At 44.0% G+C, this 21,340-nt stretch overlaps 2 protein-coding genes across 7 annotated transcripts in view; one reads left to right on the forward strand and one right to left on the reverse strand.

Annotated features, from left to right (window-relative positions):
* Positions 1-12,641, forward strand: part of LOC143776088 (uncharacterized) — a 156,071-nt gene extending 143,430 nt beyond the window's left edge. The window contains exons 13-14 of one of the 2 annotated variants that reach the window (XM_077265066.1): positions 9,628-9,723; positions 11,879-12,641. In XM_077265066.1, coding sequence (XP_077121181.1) covers positions 9,628-9,723; positions 11,879-12,019 — 237 coding nt within the window. In that variant the 3' untranslated portion in view covers positions 12,020-12,641. The remainder of the gene's footprint in view (positions 1-9,627; positions 9,724-11,878) is intronic. The other variant, XM_077265064.1, reaches the window with a different exon arrangement.
* A 1-nt stretch (position 12,642) lies between these two features.
* Positions 12,643-21,340, reverse strand: part of ZNF277 (zinc finger protein 277) — a 173,771-nt gene continuing 165,073 nt past the window's right edge. For all 5 annotated transcript variants that reach the window (XM_077265067.1, XM_077265071.1, XM_077265070.1 and 2 more), the window contains 2 exons: positions 18,641-18,815; positions 12,643-12,931 (listed from right to left, as the gene is read on the reverse strand). In XM_077265067.1, coding sequence (XP_077121182.1) covers positions 12,745-12,931; positions 18,641-18,815 — 362 coding nt within the window. In that variant the 3' untranslated portion in view covers positions 12,643-12,744. The remainder of the gene's footprint in view (positions 12,932-18,640; positions 18,816-21,340) is intronic.

Raw genomic sequence — 21,340 nt, forward strand, 5'->3', positions numbered from 1 at the left:
CAAAAAAGGAGCAGCATCCAGTCCGGGTGATGAAAAAAAATCACAATACCTTTATTCTGCCATGATGCAACTGTTGAGGGAGGATCTAAATTGATCCTTCACGGTTGACCCAGTGATTTCCAAATTAATCTACAGGGCGTTGCCGGCAACTGAAAATGACCAGACGGAGACGTGTGTCTCTGTATGGGGGATCGAGCAGATCTCTGGTCCCCGTTTTATTGTGTATTGCTTTTCATAATCATAGAAATTATACTTCAACCAATCAGCATAAGAACACGCTCACAGTTCTTAACCTATAAGAATGCAGGAAAAACTTAACCCATGAGTATACAGAAAAACCGGAAACTACATATATGGTCATATCTTCTTGGCATAGAAAAAACATATACTCACAGGTGCCTCAAAGTCTTATCCAGCAATACACCCCCGAGTCCCTTCCCTGGCTCGAGTCAGAAGACTCAAGGTCTTTATACCAATTATAAACCATAGCCTAGTTGAATACCAGGCTTGTGAACAACAAGATAAAGTTACTTCATGGCAGCTATAACCTTTTACCTAATTAAATAACAGAATGTATCTTTAACAACAAGAAAATGGAGTCGAAAAACACAAAATGGAGAATCTTTCTTAATTTCTTCCTTCACACAACGTTTTGACCAAAACAGGTCTTTTTCAAGCATGCTTGAAGCAGACCTTTTTTTTTAATAAGGTAAGGCAACTAAGGATTCTGAGAACCCTCTACACCTCAGCACTTCCCCTCTTAACCTGTAGGTTCCTGTCCTGATGGTGGGTGGATCCCTCTCGGTGGGTGCTGTCATGGCAATAGGAAAATTCAAAATACTCGCACCACTAGATGAATTCTTTGAGTGGTTTAATTTACCAACTGGGGTCATTTGTGGGGGTTTTTGCACCTCTGGGGTCTGGAAATGCAGCATAGTGTCCACAATCTATTTCATTTAAACTTACTGTACATCCCAAAACCAAATAGCGCTCCTTCCCCTTCCAGACAGGCCGCATGCTCAAACAGCAGTTTTTGACCACATATGGCAGGGATTAGTAATGAGCGAGTGTACTCGTTGCTCGGGTTTTTCCGAGCATGCTCGGGTGACCTCCGAGTATTTGTTAGTGTTCAGAGATTTAGTTTTCATCGCGGCAGCTGAATGATGTACAGCTACTAGCCAGGCTGAGTACATGTGGGGGTTGCCTGGTTGCTAGGGAATCCCCACATGTAGTCAAGCTGTCTAGTAGCTGTAAATCATTCAGCTACCAAGATGAAAACTAAATCTCCGAGCAGTCATAAATACTCAGACCACCCGAGCAACAACTACACTCGCTCATCACTAGCAGGGATGTCATTCAAATACACAGAGGGCCAAAATTAAAAACTTTAAGTTGACGGCCAACCTTGATATTTATTAAAAAATGTCTAGAATTGATGAAGTTTTTCCTCATCAAATATAATGCTAAAACTCCTATAAGTTTGTTTTCATATGAAAAGTTTCATCATTATATTTAATAATAAGGAAAAAAGTGCTCAATTGTAAACGTTTTTTAATATATATCAAGGTTGGTCAGCGACTCTGTCCAAGTTTTTTATTTTGACCCACGAACAAAGTACATTTTAATGAATAGATCTTAGAATAAAATAAACAATCACAATTGGGGTATACTGGAATAATATTATGTTATGTAAGGCTGGTTTTACACTTGCGTTTTGATCTGCAGCGTTTTAGCGCTAAAAAACGCATGCGTTTTTTCCCCTATACTTAACATTAAAAAACGCATGCGTTTTTTAGCGTGCGTTTTCGGCAACGCATGCGTTTTTTGACGCGTGCGTTCATTTGCAGAAATGCAACATGTAGTAATTTCTAGCAACGTTTTTTTGCCGCAAAAAAACGCATGCGTTTATTCGCGGCCAAAAAATGCATTGCTGTCTATGTAAACACATGCGTTTTTAAGCACATGCGTTTGCTTGCGTTAAAGACGCATGCGTTTTTACCGAAAAACACAAGAAAACACAAGAAAAATCAAGAAAACCCTAACCCTAACCCTAAACACAAGAAAAAACAAGAAAACCCTAACCTAGGGTTACTAGGGATCCTAACCCTAAGGTTAGGATCCCTAGTAACCCTAGGGATCCTAGCCCTAACCCTAGGGATCCTAACCCTAACCCTTAGGGTTAGGATCCTAACCCTTAGGGTTAGGGTCCCTAGGGTTAGGGTTAGGATCCCAAGGGTTATGGTTAGGGGTAGGGTTTGGATCCCTAGGGTTAGGGTTAGGCTTTGGATCCCTAGGGTTAGGGTTTGGATCCCTAGGGCTAGGGTTTGGATCCCTTTATCACCTTGATGGTGGGGGGTGGCTTATCAGTGACCTGGTGACCAGGACATTCTAATAAAAAGCTACCCCTAACCCTAGGGATCCTAACCCTATCCCTAACCCTAGCTAATTCTATTAAGTGTTTTCTAGTTGATTTTGATGATTGGCAGCTGTCACACACTTCTCAGCATGCGTTTCAAAAACGCAAACCAGGGAAAAAACGCATGTAAACGCGTTTTCCCGCGGTTTTTTTTGGCGCAAAAACGCATGCGTCTAAATAACGCAGCGTTTGCATGCGTTTTTTCACCACATGCGTTTTTTTAAAAAACGCTGCAGATCAAAACGCAAGTGTGAAACCAGCCTAAGAGCAGTAAAAAGCATATGGCTCAATGGCCTACTATATATATATATATATATATATATATATATATATATATATATATATATATATATATATATATATATTAACAAAGGATAAAAAAAACCTTCAATTAATAAATAATTCAGATAATAAAGTTTGATGCCAACAAAACTGCCCCTAAACACAGCATGATGCCCACAAAGTGAATTTCTCCACAGTACCCTCCACATGCACGGTATGACCCTACTGTACCACATCCAGTAAAGTATTGTGATCCCAACACAATATAAGGCATTGTGACCCCCACACAACCCTCGATAAAGTATAATAGGACCCACAAACTCCTTCATACACTATAATGGGTCACATTGTACTCCCTACAGTATAATAGCTCCACATAGTCCTCAATACAGAAAATGGGCCCCACAGTCCTCCATAAAGTACAAGGGGCCCTCATAGTCCACCATACAGTATAATGGACCCACATAATCCTCCCGACAGAATAATGTGCCTCATATAGTCCTCTATAGATTATATTGGCCCCACATAGTTCTCCATACAGTAAAATAAGCCCAGCATAGTCCTCCTAACAGTATAAGAGCTCCACATAGTCCTCCATAAAGAATAATGGGCCCCACATAGTCCTGCATACAGTATAATGGCTCCACTTAGTCCTCCATATAATATAATGGGCCCTACATTAAAATAACTCACCTTTTTCCATTCCCCGCTGCTCTGGTCTCCTCAGCATCTTTTGCAGCTCTGCACAGTGGGCACATTGTAGTGACTTCAGCTGACGGCAACCAGGATGCCGATACATTTGAAAGTATGATGTCGGGCAGGGTGGTTGTTGCCATAATTTGTATGGTACGACTAGTTTAAGGGTATGAGCACTCATAGATTGAAATCCCTACTTTTCTAAAATTGCCAAATCTCAGATATTTTAATGTAAAAACCCACAAAACATATCAACCTAAATTTACTAACATTAAGTGCAAGAGTCACAGAATCACTGCAATATGTTGAAGCATTCCAGAGTTACTGCCACATAAAAATACACGTCAGATTTGAAAAATGTGGCATGGTCACTAAAGAGGTTTTCCCATGAACAAAGTACATTTTAATCAACAGATCTTGGAATCAAAATAAGTTCCACAATTTGATGCATTACAAAAAAATGTCCCTGTGCTGAGATAATCTTATACTGTAAATGTGAACCTGCTGTGTTCTGTGTTATGGCTGTGTCTGATTGTACAGGAACATGGTCTGATCATACCACAGCTCCTGGGCAGGGGAGGAGAAAAAGAAAATATACAGACAAGACAGCATGGGAATCACTGCCGATTTTTGTCTGTGAGGTAAAACATTTCACTATGGCCGGCGTTCATAGCAGATGAAATCACCCCCCCTTTGCCCCATTCAAAATAAAATACACTTATTTGGTATCGCTGCTTTCAGAATCGCTCAATCTAACAAAATGTTAAAAGAAATAACCTGATCGGTAAACGACTTAACGAGAAAAAAATGTAAATGCCGTAATAATTGTTTTTTGGTCACCGCAACATTGCCATAACAGGTGATAAAAACATTGTGTCTACCCCAGAATTGTATAGATAAAAACATCAGCTCAGTGCAAAAAATAAGCCCTCACCCAGCCACAGATCACGAAATGGCGCCTTTAAAAAAAAATAAAAAATATAGGATTTTTTTTTTCACCACTTAAGTAAAAAAGATCCTATACATGTTTGGCATCTATGAATCGTAATGACCCGGAGAATCATAATTGCCAGTTAATACCATGTTCACTAGATGCTAAAATTAACAAAAACAAAAAACAATTGTAGAATTGCACTTTGCTTGCAATTTCACCGCACTTGGAATCTTTTCGTTTTCCACTACACTATATGGTAAAATCAATAGTGTAGTTCAAAAGTACAACTCGTCCTGCAAAAAACAAGCCCTCACACGGCAATATTGACAGGAAAAAAAAGTTATGGCCTTGGGAAGAAGGGGAGCAAAAACGAAAATGAAAAAATGACCCGGTGGCAAACTAAGGGACTGTGTTCACTGAGTGTGTCAGTCTGCTGGATGATGCAGAGTCGAGTGTGCTGCTGCCGAGTGACCAGCCAAAATGTGAGCAGTAGCAGAGAGGTGCTGGGGTCGCTCTGTGAGTGGAGACTGCTTTGGTCAGCTGGGAAAGCTGAGCAGTCTTTGTGTGTGTGTGTAGAAAACCGTGTGGAAGTTGCAGTCTGTTCAGTGTGAACTGTTCCTGGAGTTGAACACTTTTCTTTGGTGCTGGAAGCTGCTGGAGGTCGGGCTGACCGACACCGAGACTAGTGGGCTCCAGGGGTGGATTATAATGAGGTCAATCTGGGCGGTAGGCCAGGGCCCAGTGGTGTGGGGAGGGGGGCCCTTGGCTACGGCTCAGATTGACCGCCGCCATCAGGGAATTACTGCCTCGACTGGCATATTGGCCCGGTGGGCAGAGGGGGCCTGCATCGGGCACCATCTCATCTGCTCACCAGGCCCCTACCGGCGCTGCGGCAGTTTAACGCTATTGACGTGCGGGCATGCACGTCAATAGTTATCAGCCGCCAGCCAATCGGAGGCTGACAGCTGACATCAGCCGCAGCGTGCAAGTCGCCGGCGTCTGATGTCATTGTCAGTCGCCGGCGAGTGCGCGCTTCAGCTGCAAGGAGGGACTTTCGCCGAAGGAGCGCGGTCAGGTGAGAAGAACTCGTTTTTTTGCTTTTTTTTTTTTATTGAGAGCGGCAATCCGGGGGACCCGGACCAGAATGCTGGAAACTGGGGGTAGAGATGCTAAACACATTGGGGGCAGAGATGCTGGACACTGGGGGCAGAGATGCTGGACACATTGGGGGCAGAGATGCTAAACACATTGGGGGCAGAGATGCTGGACACTGGGGGCAGAGATGCTGGACACATTGGGGGCAGAGATGCTGGACACATTGGGGGCAGAGATGCTGGACACATTGGGGGCAGAGATGCTGGACACATTGGGGGCAGAGATGCTGGACACATTGGGGCAGTGATGCTGGACACATTGGGGGCAGAGATGCTTGACACATTGGGGGCAGAGATGCTTGACACATTGGGGGCAGAGATGCTTGACACATTGGGGGCAGAGATGCTGGACACATTGGGGCAGAGATGCTGGACCCAATGGGGGCAGAAATGCTGGACTCTGGGGGCAGAGATGCTGGACACACTGGGGGCAGGACTGGAGACAGATGGGGCAGGATTGGAGACATGGGCAGAATGAAGATACGGGGCATGATTGGATACACGGGGCAGAATGAAAGACATGGGGCAGGATTGGAGACAGATCATGGGGCAGGATGGACACGATGGAGACCGATGGGGCAGGATGGGGACATCATATGGGGCAGGATGGATACTCATGAGGGCAGGATGCAAGAACATATGGCTGGAGCCAGGAATGAGATACACGGGGCCAGGATGGGGGATATTATTATTACCATAGAGGCTAATTAAGGGATATTATTACTGCAGTGATGTATTTATTTTATCTTTTAAGGACACTGTTTTAAATGGGGGGGCGGTCCTGTTACTGTGCAGAGTGACACTATGCCGCCTTTTTTTCTTCATGTGGTGTAATGTAGAAGTTGGGAAAAATTAAGTAATGTGTTCTGCAAGCGGAGCTCGAGATAACTGTGCTATTTCCTGCAGAGACGAGTCCTGACTGGATGAAGTGATGGCGGTATGCGCTGGATGAAAGATGAAGGACTTCACCTTGAGGTCACTGGTGAGTCAGTGTGTTACCTATACACTGACACTATACACAGCATACTATATACAGAGATCCTGTGTCTAATGTCACCGGTGATCACTGTATTACCTCTACACAGACACTGCATACTAAGTACAGATCTCCTGTGAATACTGGCACTTATGGTGATAGTATTGTTTTGTTTTTTTTTATTACTGATCAGTATTGTAGTATTCAGTCACTATGTGGTGGTAATATGTGGTCTGGTCATGGTGTTGCGGTATTTGTCCCTTGTATGTGCTATTTGGTCACTTTGTGGTGGTAATATGTGATCTGGTCATGGTGCGGTGGTATGTGTTCTTTGTATGTGATATTATTTGGTCACTGGTGGTAATATGTGGTCTGGTCATGGCGTTGTATTTGTTCCCTGTATGTGATATTATTGGTCATTTTAAAAATTGAAAAATAAATAAAAATATATCTAACTTGTATTGCATATTTTAACAAATATTTAACAGGTTAAAATAGAGTAGGGCCGGGCCAAAAGTGTCCACCGTGTTATGGTGGCGGCTTGAAAAATCTTTTGGCCAAAACAAAAGCTGCCGGTTATATGTGTGATCTGGTGATGGGAACTGTTAATGTGTGATACTTGAGAAGTGGAGTTTCACTCAGCAACTATTTTTCTGGAATAATCTGGTTCAGGTATATGATGACCCCGTCACATGACCGGGGGGGCCCACAGAGTCTGAACAGCCCGGGGCCCTGGCTACCCTTAATCCACCCCTGGTGGGCTCATGCCTTTTTTGTGCTTGAATTCTGCTCAGGGATAAAGTACTGTAATTTGTTCAGGTGAGCCTGCACTGACATACATGCCCTGCTAAATTAACTGTTTATTTGACGTTACACCTTTGTGCCTGGAAGAGGCTGTTATTTATTTATTTATTTTAATTCCCTGGAGTTTTATGAAAGCAAAAAAATACTGCACATGTTCAGATCAAATCGCATTGCCTGTATGAACGCTACCTAATGCCTACATGAGAGCGTAGATCCCTACTATTGGTGAAGTCCCAGACAGCACAGACGATTGCATTGTAACAAATGAAGGTCCTGAGTAAAAGCAGCAACAGCAGTTGGAAGCATGGAGGAGCTGTCCTGCCAAAAGGTGACCTTGCAGTGGTGTCTTGGTGTTTCTGATGCGGGTTTGGGAGAACTATGAGCCGCCGTTTTAGTGGAGTTGTGCGGAGGAGACTTGGGGTCCACAAAGCCGGGTGGCGAGGTTCACATAGTACCAAGGTACGGAGAGATGATGGAACTGCCCAAGACCCAGGACCAGCGAATGGACCTAACTACATTGCCTGTAGAACGCTTCCTAATGCCTACATGAGAGAAAGGAACCCTGCAACACATATATTATATACATACACATATAATGTAGATATGTGATAAATATGTAGTCACAGATCTATTGCTAACATCTTGGTCCTAGATACCACAGAACACCTTCAGAAGTGTTTTGGAGATCTTGACTTAACAGATCAGAGTTTTTTTGGAGGAACAAGACTTGCACAAAATAAGGCATAAACTTTAAAAGATTTTGCCATTTTTTAAAAATTAAATGTTCTACCGTTTTCTTATTCTAAGTATGAGAACTTTTCTGTCACGGCTTTGTGTGAAGGAGTTGGGTTACTGCTTATTTCAATAGCTAAGCCAGCCCCGTTCTCAGCCGTGGCTGATGCACACAGAGAGGGAGGCTGTCTTAGCTATTGAAATAAGAAAATCATTAAAGCCCTTCGTACACAGGTCTGATGAAGAGATGACACAGGACAATTCTGGAGCAAGGCTGTTATCTGAACATAGTGCACATTTAGATATAAAAGTATACTTGTACGGATTATATATGTAGGAACCCAGAGGAATATATTTTGTGACAACCTGTAACATTATGACTTATTGATGTACATTGTTGCAGTTAGATCAATCTACCCCTTTATGTGCTCACTGCATTTGATAAGGAAATGCATCACCATGTTAGCAGAGCAAGTCTTGCTGTATAAAATAACAAAAGCAAATTAATTTATTACTAATTTACTCATCCCTATATGTATGTTTTCTGGCATTAAAAAATTTGCAATGTTCAACTTAGGCTGGCCTTGCCATTTTTTCTAAATGACGGCCCAATCGCTACCTGCATGTTCACTATAATTGTGAGTACATAAAAAAACACAAAAAAGGCAAACAGAGCCATTTATGCTTTTTTCAAAGAAATGCTAATATTTTACCTTTTCATTTCGTAAAATAGCATAGACAATTGTAGTAATAGCAATCCACAGAGTACACAACAATATGCTTAGATACTTGCTAGATGAAGATCCTTAAAGGGGTTGTCCGGCCTCAGGGTTTAAGTCTGCAGTCTCTACAGTCCATTGAAAGAAACCTCAAAATAGTCCAGTGAATAATGATCCACAGTCTGTGGGAATACATTTGCTATCATTTACAGTAGGTGCTTAAGATTAGATTGTGATGGAAATGTCCTCATTTGTTATCATTCCTCTTGAATAAAAAAAAAAAATCTAAGAAATCCTGAATAAAGAAGGTTGCATTTCCCCTCCTTTTCACCATCATGATTCTGGCTGTAAGACAAGTGTCTGCAGTAGGAGCCTCCCTCAAAGGTCCAACGTCCCCTCAGTCATTTATCAGGTGCAAATGGGACGGAGGAGCAAGACATTAGCGAGGGTTGTTAAGATTTATACACATCAGTTTGTTTCAAGAAACAAGTTTCTCTTGTTTGCTTTTAGAATTTATTTCTTAGCCTTTCCTCGTCATCTTAGTAGCCACTAGGCCTGATAAAACAACTTACTTCAGCTCTGCCCCTAACGATAGGCCATTAATTGAAGCTACCAGACAATCACTTCCAGGCCTTAGGGAGCAATGTAACTATTGTGCATAATTACAGACCTTCCGTTTTTTGTATGAATAATCGTCTATTTCAGTTAGGCCAGGTTCACACTTCAGTGTTTCACGGGTTTGAAGGTGATGCCACGACTGGTTGCAGGTCTCCTGACCAATCTCATCAGCCTCATATATGCCTAAGCAGCTGTTGAGTTCAAGTTAGGAGACCTGCAGCCGGACGAGGAAAAACACGAATGTGTGAAAGAGGCCTTATTGTACATGAGGAACAAACTATTCTCATTGTTTCCAGGTGTTTACAGCATTAAAGACCAACTCACTCCATGTACCTTACAGGAACTCTAAACTTACCCATCTCTTGCAACCGTCACTCAGCGGGCAAGCAAAGGTAATGCGTTAAAGTGTGTGATATAACTAATATTGTCATTGTTATTTCACTGAAATAAGAATCGAGTCAAAATGAACAAAGAGCACCAGGATTTGCCGTACCAGCTTTATAATAATTATCTGTGAATTTAAAATGTATGGTTTCTCTCTAGGATAGGCCACCTATATTAGATTAGTGGGCATCCGACTCTCGTATTAGCGGTCTATTATCATTAACTTATTTTGCTCACTTATATAGTGCTATTAATTCCACATCACTCAACATACAAATCAGCATCACTGTCCCCACGGGGCTCACAATCTACATTCCCCATCAGTATGTCTTTGGAGTGTGGGAGGAAATCCGAGAACCCAGAGGAAAACCACACAAACACGGGGAGAACATACCACCCCCTTTTTTATGTTTGGTGTGGAATTATATCCAATTTGGCTTTAGAACAATTCTTTTTGTATTTTTTCATTTAAGACAAATTAAATGAAGATAATACCAAAGAATTTGTGTTTGCAATCATTTTCAGGAAGAAACTGAGTATTATCTGACAGAATTGCAGGGATGTCAATACTTTTGGCCACAACTGTACAAACTTCTTACAGATTATGGTTTAGTACTTGCTGTGGTTGGTATTACAGCACAAATAAGAAGAACAGCAACTACGGAGCTGTAGTCATTAAACAATACAGGGCGGCCCCACAGTCCTCTCAATTTGCTGATCTGCGGAGGTGCTGACTGTCAGGCTGCTACAATCTAATTTAAGTTCCCTATCCTAAAACTGCATTTACACTGAAAGATAATTCGATAGTCTAGGTGACAAAAAACACAGCATGTACTATTGCAACGTGTGAAGCTGAACACTTGTTTTTAATGATGATCTAGTAGTTTAAACAGGCTGCCCATCGCCTGAAGAACGACAAAAAAGCTTCTTCATAGGGTGACAGGATCTTTTGCGGAGCTCCAAAAAAAAACCCAAAACATTGTTCTTGATGGGGCTTGGTCCTGTCTAAACAGGACTTGCACTGCTGAGAACAACGGTAGCCTGTGCGCATCGTGTGATTTTGTCTGCCTATGTAAACAGTCATTTAAACAACTACCAATCAGGAATGGTTTACCGAAAAGCAATTGCATTGTGCCGTTGGTCAGTCTGTCTAAACCGACCCTTAGGTATGCCATTAATTTGGTAATCTTAGTCAGATAACCCCTCAAACAAACACCTGGTAGTACCCATGGTCCTTAATGAACAGGAAGTCTGGGTTCCCTAATGAATATAGAGGGAATATAAGGAAACTGCAGCATGAGAGCCACATCATCGGTAATATGCCAATCTGATCGTTTACGGGAGATCATTAATCAATGTAAACTGGAGAACATTGCAAAACATTGTGCAGTATGTTGTGCAGTTGGGAAACTGAATGTTTATAGGCTTCTTAGTGCAACAATATTTTCTTATGCAATGTTGGAAGGCTTGTATTACAAGCTAGTTAGGTTTTATTTCAGGTTTGTTCTCAAATAAAGAACAACTAGATAGAAAATATTATAAGATGCCACTTTGTTCCTTTTATCTACTGTTCATAACATTCCTGGATTCTAAATATTGTTTTTTCACAAAAAAACAAAGATGATTTTTCTACCCACCAAGGTCGCCGTGGCTATGTCCATGTATTTACAGAAAGAAAGTGGGGCGTAGGAACCTAGGAGTGGGCTGTCAACGTTTCGGGGTGGGGGAGCTGAAGTAAAACTTGGAATTAGGCAACAGCTCACGCCTAGATACCTACATCCCAATTTCTCAACATCCATTACCCGATTACTCGGTTAACACTACATACACTCCCGCTATTCACAGACGTAATACATCTAAATAAGGCGCCACAATCCACCTTTTGCAACCATGTATTTATGTAGACAGGGAAACAGAATTCGGCTACATTTATGAAGACAGGTCCATGGACACAGCCACTACATCTAGTTCCTACACTGCTCCACTGGGTGGGTCTAGAATCAAGGACCTCACAACACCATATAAATATAAAGAAACAGGGCATAATTAGTACTGTTTTATATTAATATATCTTGAAAACAGGACAGTGCCCCTTTAAGTCGTTGAATGTTTAGCTTGTTGTGTGCTTTTAACGGTTGACTGCTACATTTGCTTCTTTTCTAGGCATGTGTTTTTGTGAACATTAGTCCTGATGTAAAAGACCTTGGAGAAACACTGAGCTCCCTTCAGTTTGGTTCATCCATCCAGCAAATCGCCCTTGGCAAGCCCACTCCTCATTCATGCAATATTAAGCTTGGCCAGTGAAGGCACGAATGTGAAGAAACCAGAATAATTACCGTATATGGTTTTTTTATTGTAGATATTTAGAATTACATTGCAAAATCTGATGCAGTTATTACTTCTACTCAATGGACTATTTTCAGGACCAGTCGGTATCAGTAGCCTAAATCAACTACTATTCAGAATAAAGAATAATTTAACAGGATCCTTAAGCTTTCAAAAAAATACGTACGTAGGGTTATATAATTGTGCTTGTCATCTAGAAGGGATTTATGGAGGGCAATAGGTCCTTTTCTGTCATGTATCTTGAAACAAAACCCCTTAGACTAGCTCTGCCCTGCATTGTACTAATGAATGGACATGATTAATTCATAAGAACACAGGGCATGCCCTCCGTAGCATTCCTGACACATTCGAAAATTAGAGTCAATTCTTGGTAAAAATTAAAATCTGTCGACTGTCATGGCTGTGCAGCAATGCTACAAGAGAATGAGACGACTGAATTCACTGGTTTAATTAGGTGACTAGTAGTGTGGCAGCTATGCAAACTGTATTCCCCTGTGATGTGCCCAAGCCGCGACATCAACACAGCATGCCGCCTTCATTATACCGGAGGAAGTGAAAGATGGAATAAAGAGACATCTACAGAACGTTCAACACCTGAAATGTCTTTTGTTCCATTGTGTAACACAGCATTCCCTTTCTATCCAGATATATGAAAAATGAGAATTCCCAATCATAATCCATAGCTAGTGCCTTAAGGTATGGTCGCGTACAAGCTGGTTTAATATGCTGCCTTTCTTTAATGCTTCAAGTCTTGAGAGATCTTCCCCAATCACCGGGATCTCTTCACTCTGGTCTCGTGCCGCCAACTCCTCTTCGCTGTCAGAGAGAGTGCATAGGAGAGAATCATTTTCATAGGTGGGGAAGTAGTACCTACACAATAGAAGAGCAGGTTAGCGCCTTACTACACTTTATTATTACACCGAGTGCCGTTACATATACTGTGCTATGGCCAAAGTCACACTGGAGCCCCCCGTAGTACATACCTTATTGAACAACTACCACATAATACTGCATCGCCTGTAGTGTCTGAGCATTTACTACTAAATTAAATGCCCCTATATTATATATATAGAGAGAGAGAGAGAGAGAGAGAGAGAGAGAGAGAGAGAGTGCATTGGGCAGTACCTACAAGGTTCATCATTGTGTGGGAACCCACAGGACGGATATATATATATATATACATATACACACACACATCATGGGACTTTAAGATGTCAATTGGTAAAATTAATTACTCTCTTCAATGTGAAATTGCACTAAAATGCACTACAATCTGCTCTACTCATTGCACAAGAGCGTTCCTATTCCAAGGCTGTCTTGCACTGGGGAGCACAGAAGAAGCATTGCAGGTATCCTCAGCCCTCACCTCGATGACAGACAAGCCCACTCACTAGCCAAGTCACTCTTTATTAGCGGGTGAAGAAGTCCAGTCAAATTGTACACTCAGCCCTCAGGAGGACTGAAGAGGAATAGAGTGGAACAAGATAAAAAGGGAAGAGGCAAGCCAGAAGTGGAGAGAGAAGTCATGAGGTGGAGAAAGCAGTTGGATCAGGAGTAAGAGGTGTATGGAAAGAAAGAAGCAAGAGCAGGAGATCTGGAGGTGCAGAAAAGAAGGGGAAAGTGGGGTCTGGAATCGGGTTGCATGATGATGATGAGCTATAGCATACACACTATGGCTGGCACGGATTATTAGGTAATACTTTTGTGACTGGCATTGTATATTAGGTGTGTATTACTTTATGGCTGGTACTACCATCTGGATAGTGTTGGCACTACAGTGCAAAGTGTGTGCCACTCAAGAAATACTGAGTATTAAGGAAAGGGGGAAGGGTGAATTAGTTATGTGAATATATTAACAGGGCTGTGGAGTCTGAGTCTTGGGGTTGGTGTCCATTTTGGCGAGACGGAGTTGGTATAAAATGGACCGATTCAGACTCCTAAAATATATAATAGTCCCAGGCATGGGGAGCAGTGAGTATTCCGGCAGCCGACCTCTGCTCGTAAGCATCGTGTGACATCACTGGAAAGAACTGCCCACAAGCTGAATCAGCTGCTGGTATCAGAACACACACAGGATGCTGTGAGGGAGCGAAGGGTATGTAAGTAGAAAGGCTAATGTGTATTTTTTTAAAGTTTTTCTGATGGGGGCCATGCATACCAGGATAGGGATGAGGGGGCCGTGCATACCAGGATGGGGATGAGGGGGCCGTGCATACCAGGATAGGGATGAGGGGGGCCATGCATACCAGGATAGGGATGAGGGGGCCGTGCATACCAGGATGGGGATGAGGGGGCCGTGCATACCAGGATAGGGATGAGGGGGCCGTGCATACCAGGATGGGGATGAGAAGGCTATGCATACCAGGATAGGGATGAGGAGGTCATGCATACCAGGATAGGGATGAGGGGGCCGTGCATACCAGGATAGGGATGAGGGGGCCGTGCATACCAGGATAGGGATGAGGGGGCCGTGCATACCAGGATGGGGATGAGGGGGCCGTGCATACCAGGATGGCGATGAGGGGGGCCATGCATACCAGGATAGGGATGAGGAGGCCGTGCATACCAGGATGGGGATGAGGGGGCCGTGCATACCAGGATAGGGATGAGGGGGCCGTGCATACCAGGATGGGGATGAGGGGGCCGTGCATACCAGGATGGGAATGAGGGAACCATGCATACCAGGATTGGGATAAGGGGGGCCATGCATATCAGGATAGGGATGAGGGGGCCATGCATACCAGGATGGGGATGAGGGGGCCGTGCATACCAGGATGGGGATAAGAAGGCCATGCATACCAGGATAGGGATGAGGGGGCCGTGCATACCAGGATGGGGATGAGGGGGCCGTGCATACCAGGATGGGGATGAGGGGGCCGTGCATACCAGGATGGGGATGAGAAGGCCATGCATACCAGGATGGGGATGAGGGGACCATGCATACCGGGATGGGGATGAGGGGGGCCATGCATATCAGGATAGGGATGAGGGGGCCATGCATACCAGGATAGGGATGAGGGGGCCATACATACCAGGATGGGGATGAGGGGGCCGTGCATACCAGGATGGGGATGAGGGGACCATGCATACCGGGATGGGGATGAGGGGGCCATCCATATCAGGATGGGGATGAGGGAGCCATGCATACCAGGATAGGGATGAGAGGACCATATACACCAGAATAGGGATGAGGGGGCCATGCATATCAGGATAGGGATGAGGGGGCCATGCATACCAGGATAGGGATGAGGGGGCCATGCATACCAGGATGGGGATGAGGGGGCCATGCATACCAGGATGGGGATGAGGGGGCCATCCGTATCAGGATAGGGATGAGGGGGCCATCCATATCAGGATAGGGATGAGGGGGCCATGCATACCAGGATAGGGATGAGAGGACCATATACACCAGAATAGGGATGAGGGGGCCATGCATATCAGGATAGGGATGAGGGGGCCATGCATACCAGGATAGGGATGAGGGGGCCATGCAAACCAGGATAGGGATGAGGGGGCCATGCAATCCAGGACGGGGACCATGCATACCGGGATGGGGACGAGGGTGCCATGCATACTAGGATAGGGATGAGAGGGTTATGCATACCAGGGTGAAGGTGCCATGCATACCAGGAAAGGGATGAGGGTGCCATGCAAACCAGGATAGGGATGAGGGGGCCATGCAATCCAGGACGGGGACCATGCATACCGGGATGGGGACGAGGGTGCCATGCATACCAGGATGGTGATGAGAGGGTTATGCATACCAGGGTGAAGGTGCCATGCATACCAGGAAAGGGATGAGGGGGCCATGCATACCAGAATGGGGATGAGGGGGGCCGTGCATACCAAGATGGGGATGAGGGTGCCATGCATACCAGGATAGGGATGAGGGTGCCATGCATACCAGGATGGGGATGAGGGGGGCCATGCATATCAGGATAGGGATGAGGGGGCCATGCATACCAGTATAGGGATGAGGGGGCCATGCATACCAGGATAGGGATGAGGGGGCCATGCATACCAGGATGGGGAAGAAGGGGCCATGCATACCAGGATAGGGATGAGGGGGCCATGCATACCAGGATGGGGATGAGGGGGGCCATGCATATTAGGATAGGGATGAGGGGGCCATGCATACCAGGATAGGGATGAGGGGGCCATGCATACCAGGATGAGGAAGAGGGGGCCATGCATATCAGGATAGGGATGAGGGTGCCATGCATACCAGGATGGGGATGAGGGGGCCATCCGTATCAGGATAGGGATGAGGGGGCCATGCATACCAGGATAGGGATGAGAGGACGATATACACCAGAATAGGGATGAGGGGGCCATGCATATCAGGATAGGGATGAGGGGGCCATGCATACCAGGATAGGCATGAGGGGGCCATGCAAACCAGGATGGGGACCATGCATACCGGGATGGGGACGAGGGTGCCATGCATACTAGGATAGGGATGAGGGTGCCATGCATACCAGGATGAGGGTGCCATGCATACCAGGATGGGGATGAGAGGGTTATGCATACCAGGATGAGGGTGCCATGCATACCAGGATGGGGATGAGAGGGTTATGCATACCAGGATGAGGGTGCCATGCATACAAGGATAGGGATGAGGGGGCCATGCATACCAGGATAGGGATGAGGGTGCCATGCATACCAGGATAGGGATGAGAGTGCAATGCATACCAGGATGGGGATGAGGGGGGCCATGCATATCAGGATAGGGATGAGGGGGCCATGCATACCAGGATGGGGATGAGGGGGGCCATGCATATCAGGATAGGGATGAGGGGGCCATGCATACCAGGATGGCGATGAGGGGGCCATGCATACCAGGATAGGGATGAGGGGGCCATGCATACCAGGATGTGGAAGAGGGGACCATGCATACCGGGATGGGGAAGAGAGTGCCATGCATACTAGGATAGGGATGAGGAGCCATGCATACCAGGATGAGGCCATGCATACCAGGATGGGGATGACGGAGCCATGCATACCAGGATGGGGATGACGGAGCCATGCATACCAGGATGGGGATGACGGAGCCATGCATACCAGGTTGGGGATGACGGAGCCATGCATACCAGGATGGGGATGACGGAGCCATGCATACCAGGATGGGGATGACGGAGCCATGCATACCAGGATGGGGATGACGGAACCATGCATACCAGGATGGGGATGATGGAGCCATGCATACCAGGATGGGGATGACGGAGCCATGCATACCAGGATGGGGATGACGGAGCCATGCATACCAGGATGGGGATGACGGAGCCATGCATACCAGGATGGGGATGACGGAGCCATGCATACCTGTCCAGGGATCAGGGGGCCATGCACACCAGGATGGGGATGAGGGGGCCGTGCATACCAGGATGGGGATGAGGGGGCTGTGCATACCAGGATGGGGATGACCGAGCCATGCATACCAGGATGGGGATGAGGGAGCCGTGCATACCAGGATGGGGATGACGGAGCCATGCATACCAGTACAGGGATGAGGGGGCCGTGCATATCAGGATAGGGATGAGGGGACCATGTATACCTGAATTGGGGACATATATATATACACCAGGATGTGGGACATTAGTACAGAATTGACCACATTTTGTGCTTCAATTTTTTTTAAATTTTCCTCCTCTAAAACCTAGGTGCGTCTTATAGTCCGAAAAATACGGTAAGATAGGACTGGATTAATCACTATGAATAATATAAATTGTATTCTGTTATGGATTATTTGGTTTGCCATTCACAAGTAATTTCAGATGAAGACATCAATCCTAGTGTGGTTGGGTGGGGTTTGATGTGAAATAGCACACATGAAATGGCACAATACGCCTTCCATTCCACTACACATGCAATGAGTAAGATCTTCTGATTGAAAAGCATCTGCCCAGCATTTTAACCTTATTTAACCTGCGACTTCTTTACGTCTAATGAATCTGCATCAATAAAAATTGGACGTTTACCATTAGATTTTGGATGCTGGATTTCTACTAATTAACATAAAATCTCCGCACAGATATTTTTCATGGGATTTGAACCCAGGTCTCCAGTGCTGCAAAGTAAAAGTGCAAACCACTGAGCCAGAGTATAAACTATATACTATACTGCCAGTATATAGTTTATACTCTGCTGAGCTATATGTGGGGTATTCAGTACTGGTTTATAGCTACGTATACATATTATTCACTACCAGCATATAGTTTTGCAAACGTTATTTATTGCTGAAAAGGACAATTTCAATTTCTGCCTCAGGCAGCCGAAAAGCTAGAAATGCCCCTGCCTTGATCTTAATGATCAGCAGAGTGCTCATTAGTGTGAAATTTTCTGTTGGGTTGTGTTGAATAGTCTAGCGTGTTTTCACAAAACGCGGTAATGTTATATCATGTAGGGGGAAAAAAAAACCAAAACGGTAATGACAAAAGTGATGAAGAGAGATGCACTTTGTCAACGGTTTGAGGATTCGTCAACTGAAGTGTGAACCCAGCACAAAGCACATAAGATACAGTCATGATGAAATGACAGGTCATCTCTTGTAGAGAACAATACCAAATGTTGGATTCTTACTGAGGTTGATCCCACAATGATCTCTCTGGAACAATGCCGAAATGGTTGTCTTTTTCCATGTGAGCTATTAATTCTGCTTTTGACTGAAACTTTTCTTGACAGCCATGACATCGACACTGATGGATTTGCCTTCTAATAAAATTCACTAATTTGACTTGCTGATAAAACTTCAGTCCTGTCAAGCACAAAACAATACAAGTCAGTGAAATCAGGGCTTGTATAGCTAGAAGTCAGTTAAGCATATCAAGAGCAGTCACAAACGATATCAATGTAAATTGCATGCATTCATCACATTGCATTTAGTAGAGCTTGTCAGGTTTTTCAGTTCTCCTTGAGTTCTCCTGCACATTTCCGTTAGAACTAGAGCGATTTTCTTTCTTTCCTTAGGAGTGACTAACTATAATATATGCACTGATTTTCTGTGGACTGGCACTTGCAGCACCTATGAAATATGGTAACAATCTATAACCCTTGCACCCAAACAAAGATTGCAATTTACACACTGCAACCAGTCTGATGACCAGTGGGTGCTTCGTGAAGAGTAACAAAACGTGTGCAAAAATAAGCTTTTTGGTACTCGCCATAAATCTGTTTTTCAGTAGTCTTCATTGGGGACACAGAGAACTATGGGATAGTCTGCTGCCATTATTATTACATTATGTATGAAAATTGTCTCCTCCCCAGCAGACCTTACCTTGCCTCCTAGCCTCAGTTTTGTGTAGTGTCAGTTGGTAGCAAGGTCTGTCTCAGACCTGTCTTAGTTATTAGGCATTAACGGTCACTTTTGTTTTTTTTTTCAGCTAGATTGTGTTTAGTGTAACAGGATGTAATTGTGCGCACCGTTTCACACACGCAGTGACGGAGAGTACAGGCTGTAATGAGGGTTCCTCCTTCAGAACTTTTCAGAGGGTTCTACTCAAACCTATTTAACATCCCCAAAAAAGGATGGTTCGGTAAGACCCATTCTCGATCTAAGATGGCTAAACAAATGGATGTGGCTGCGTCACTTCAGGATAGAGTCGCTCCGATCAGTCACAACATCCGTGGAGGCTGTGGAATTTATGTCCTTGACAGACAATCAGGATGACTATCTTCATGTACCTATCTTTCCGGATCATCAGTGATTTCTTTTCTTTGTAGTCAACGAGGATCACGTTTAGTTTAGGGCCCTTCCCTTTGGGCTGGCAACTGCGCCCAGGGTGTTTACACAGGTTCTGGCCCCAGTTGTGGATCTACTGGGGACCAGGGGGTTTGTGAAAATCCCCTATCTGGATGATATTCTGGTCAAGGCGCCTTCCTTTTCCCAGTATCTGGAGAGTTTACAGATTGTTTTATATTCCCTGGAACAATTTGGATGTATTGTCAACAGGACAAAGTCCGCCTTTATTCCAACACAGCGGCTTCAGTTTCTAGGGATGATATTCAACAAATTTCAAATGGCAATCTTCCTTCCAGAAGAGAAAAGGCTAGCGCAGCAATCCCCTGTCCAAATTTTGAAGCAACCAAAGAGACATTCTCCTCGTTTTTGAATGAGTGTCATGGGGAACATAATGGCAATGTTCAAGGCAGTCCCGTATGCACCATTTCATTCAAGGCACCTACAGAACACACTAGAAACAGAAGGTGCTCCAGCTCCAATAAAAGAGATTCTTTATTAATGGTTAAAATCCAGTGACATAATAAATCCTTGCTGTAATACAAATGTGGGGGTACAGAGCCCATGCAACGCGTTTCGATCGCTGCCGATCTTAATCAATGCATGCTTCAACAAAGAAACAGTGACTATTTTATAAAAATAATGAACCAATACAATGCTGAGTTCAGATCACATGACTTGTACCACAGATTTGGCAAATGAAATAGTCCTGCTCAAGCAATGCAAAAATGGAACATTCATATAAATTTATAAAACATTAAATACATGAAAAATTATTATGATTAAAAAAAAAAAAAAAACATAGAAAAAAGAAAAGAAAAAGGGAAATGGAAAGTTAGCAATAATGGTACATAATTTCATTTTTTCTGTTTAAACCACCAGGGTGTCTCGTTTGTAAATTATACACCCAAAACGCTTCCCTAGTTAGCAGACGTCTTTTAATGTCTCCACCTCGTTGTGGTAAACTAACTTTCTCAATTCCCTGAATAGTCATGTTGGACACATTACCAGAGTGATATACATTAAAATGTTTGGCAACAGCTGAAGTATTTCTATTTATGGCGTTACTACTGGTGAGATCCCTTAAATGCTCCGTTATTCTGGTTTTTAATTTTCTTGTAGTGCATCCAATATAGGATACATTACATACAGTGCAGTCTACTTTATAGACAACATTGCTGGTATGGCAATTAATGAAATCTTTAATTTGATAAGTTTTTGTTTTTTCTTTATTTTGAAAATTATTTTTAGTTAGCGCATGACGGCATGTGCTACATGCGGTAACGCCACATTTATAGAAGCCTCTACATTCTAACCAGGTTTTCGAAAGCGATTTTGATGGAAGAGAGCTGGGAGATAGGGAGCTGCCAATAGTTGGCGCTCTTCTGGCTACCACATTAAGGCCATCTTTTAAAATTTCAGAAAGTGCATCATCTTCTCGCAAAATAGGCAACCTGTTATGTATTATCTTTTTAATTTCATTAAATTCGGTACTGAATTGAAAACAAATATATGGCTTTTGTTTAGTTCTCTCTTTTTTGTTT

Source organism: Ranitomeya variabilis, chromosome 5 (assembly GCF_051348905.1).
Source record: "Ranitomeya variabilis isolate aRanVar5 chromosome 5, aRanVar5.hap1, whole genome shotgun sequence".
Taxonomy (NCBI): domain Eukaryota; kingdom Metazoa; phylum Chordata; class Amphibia; order Anura; family Dendrobatidae; genus Ranitomeya; species Ranitomeya variabilis.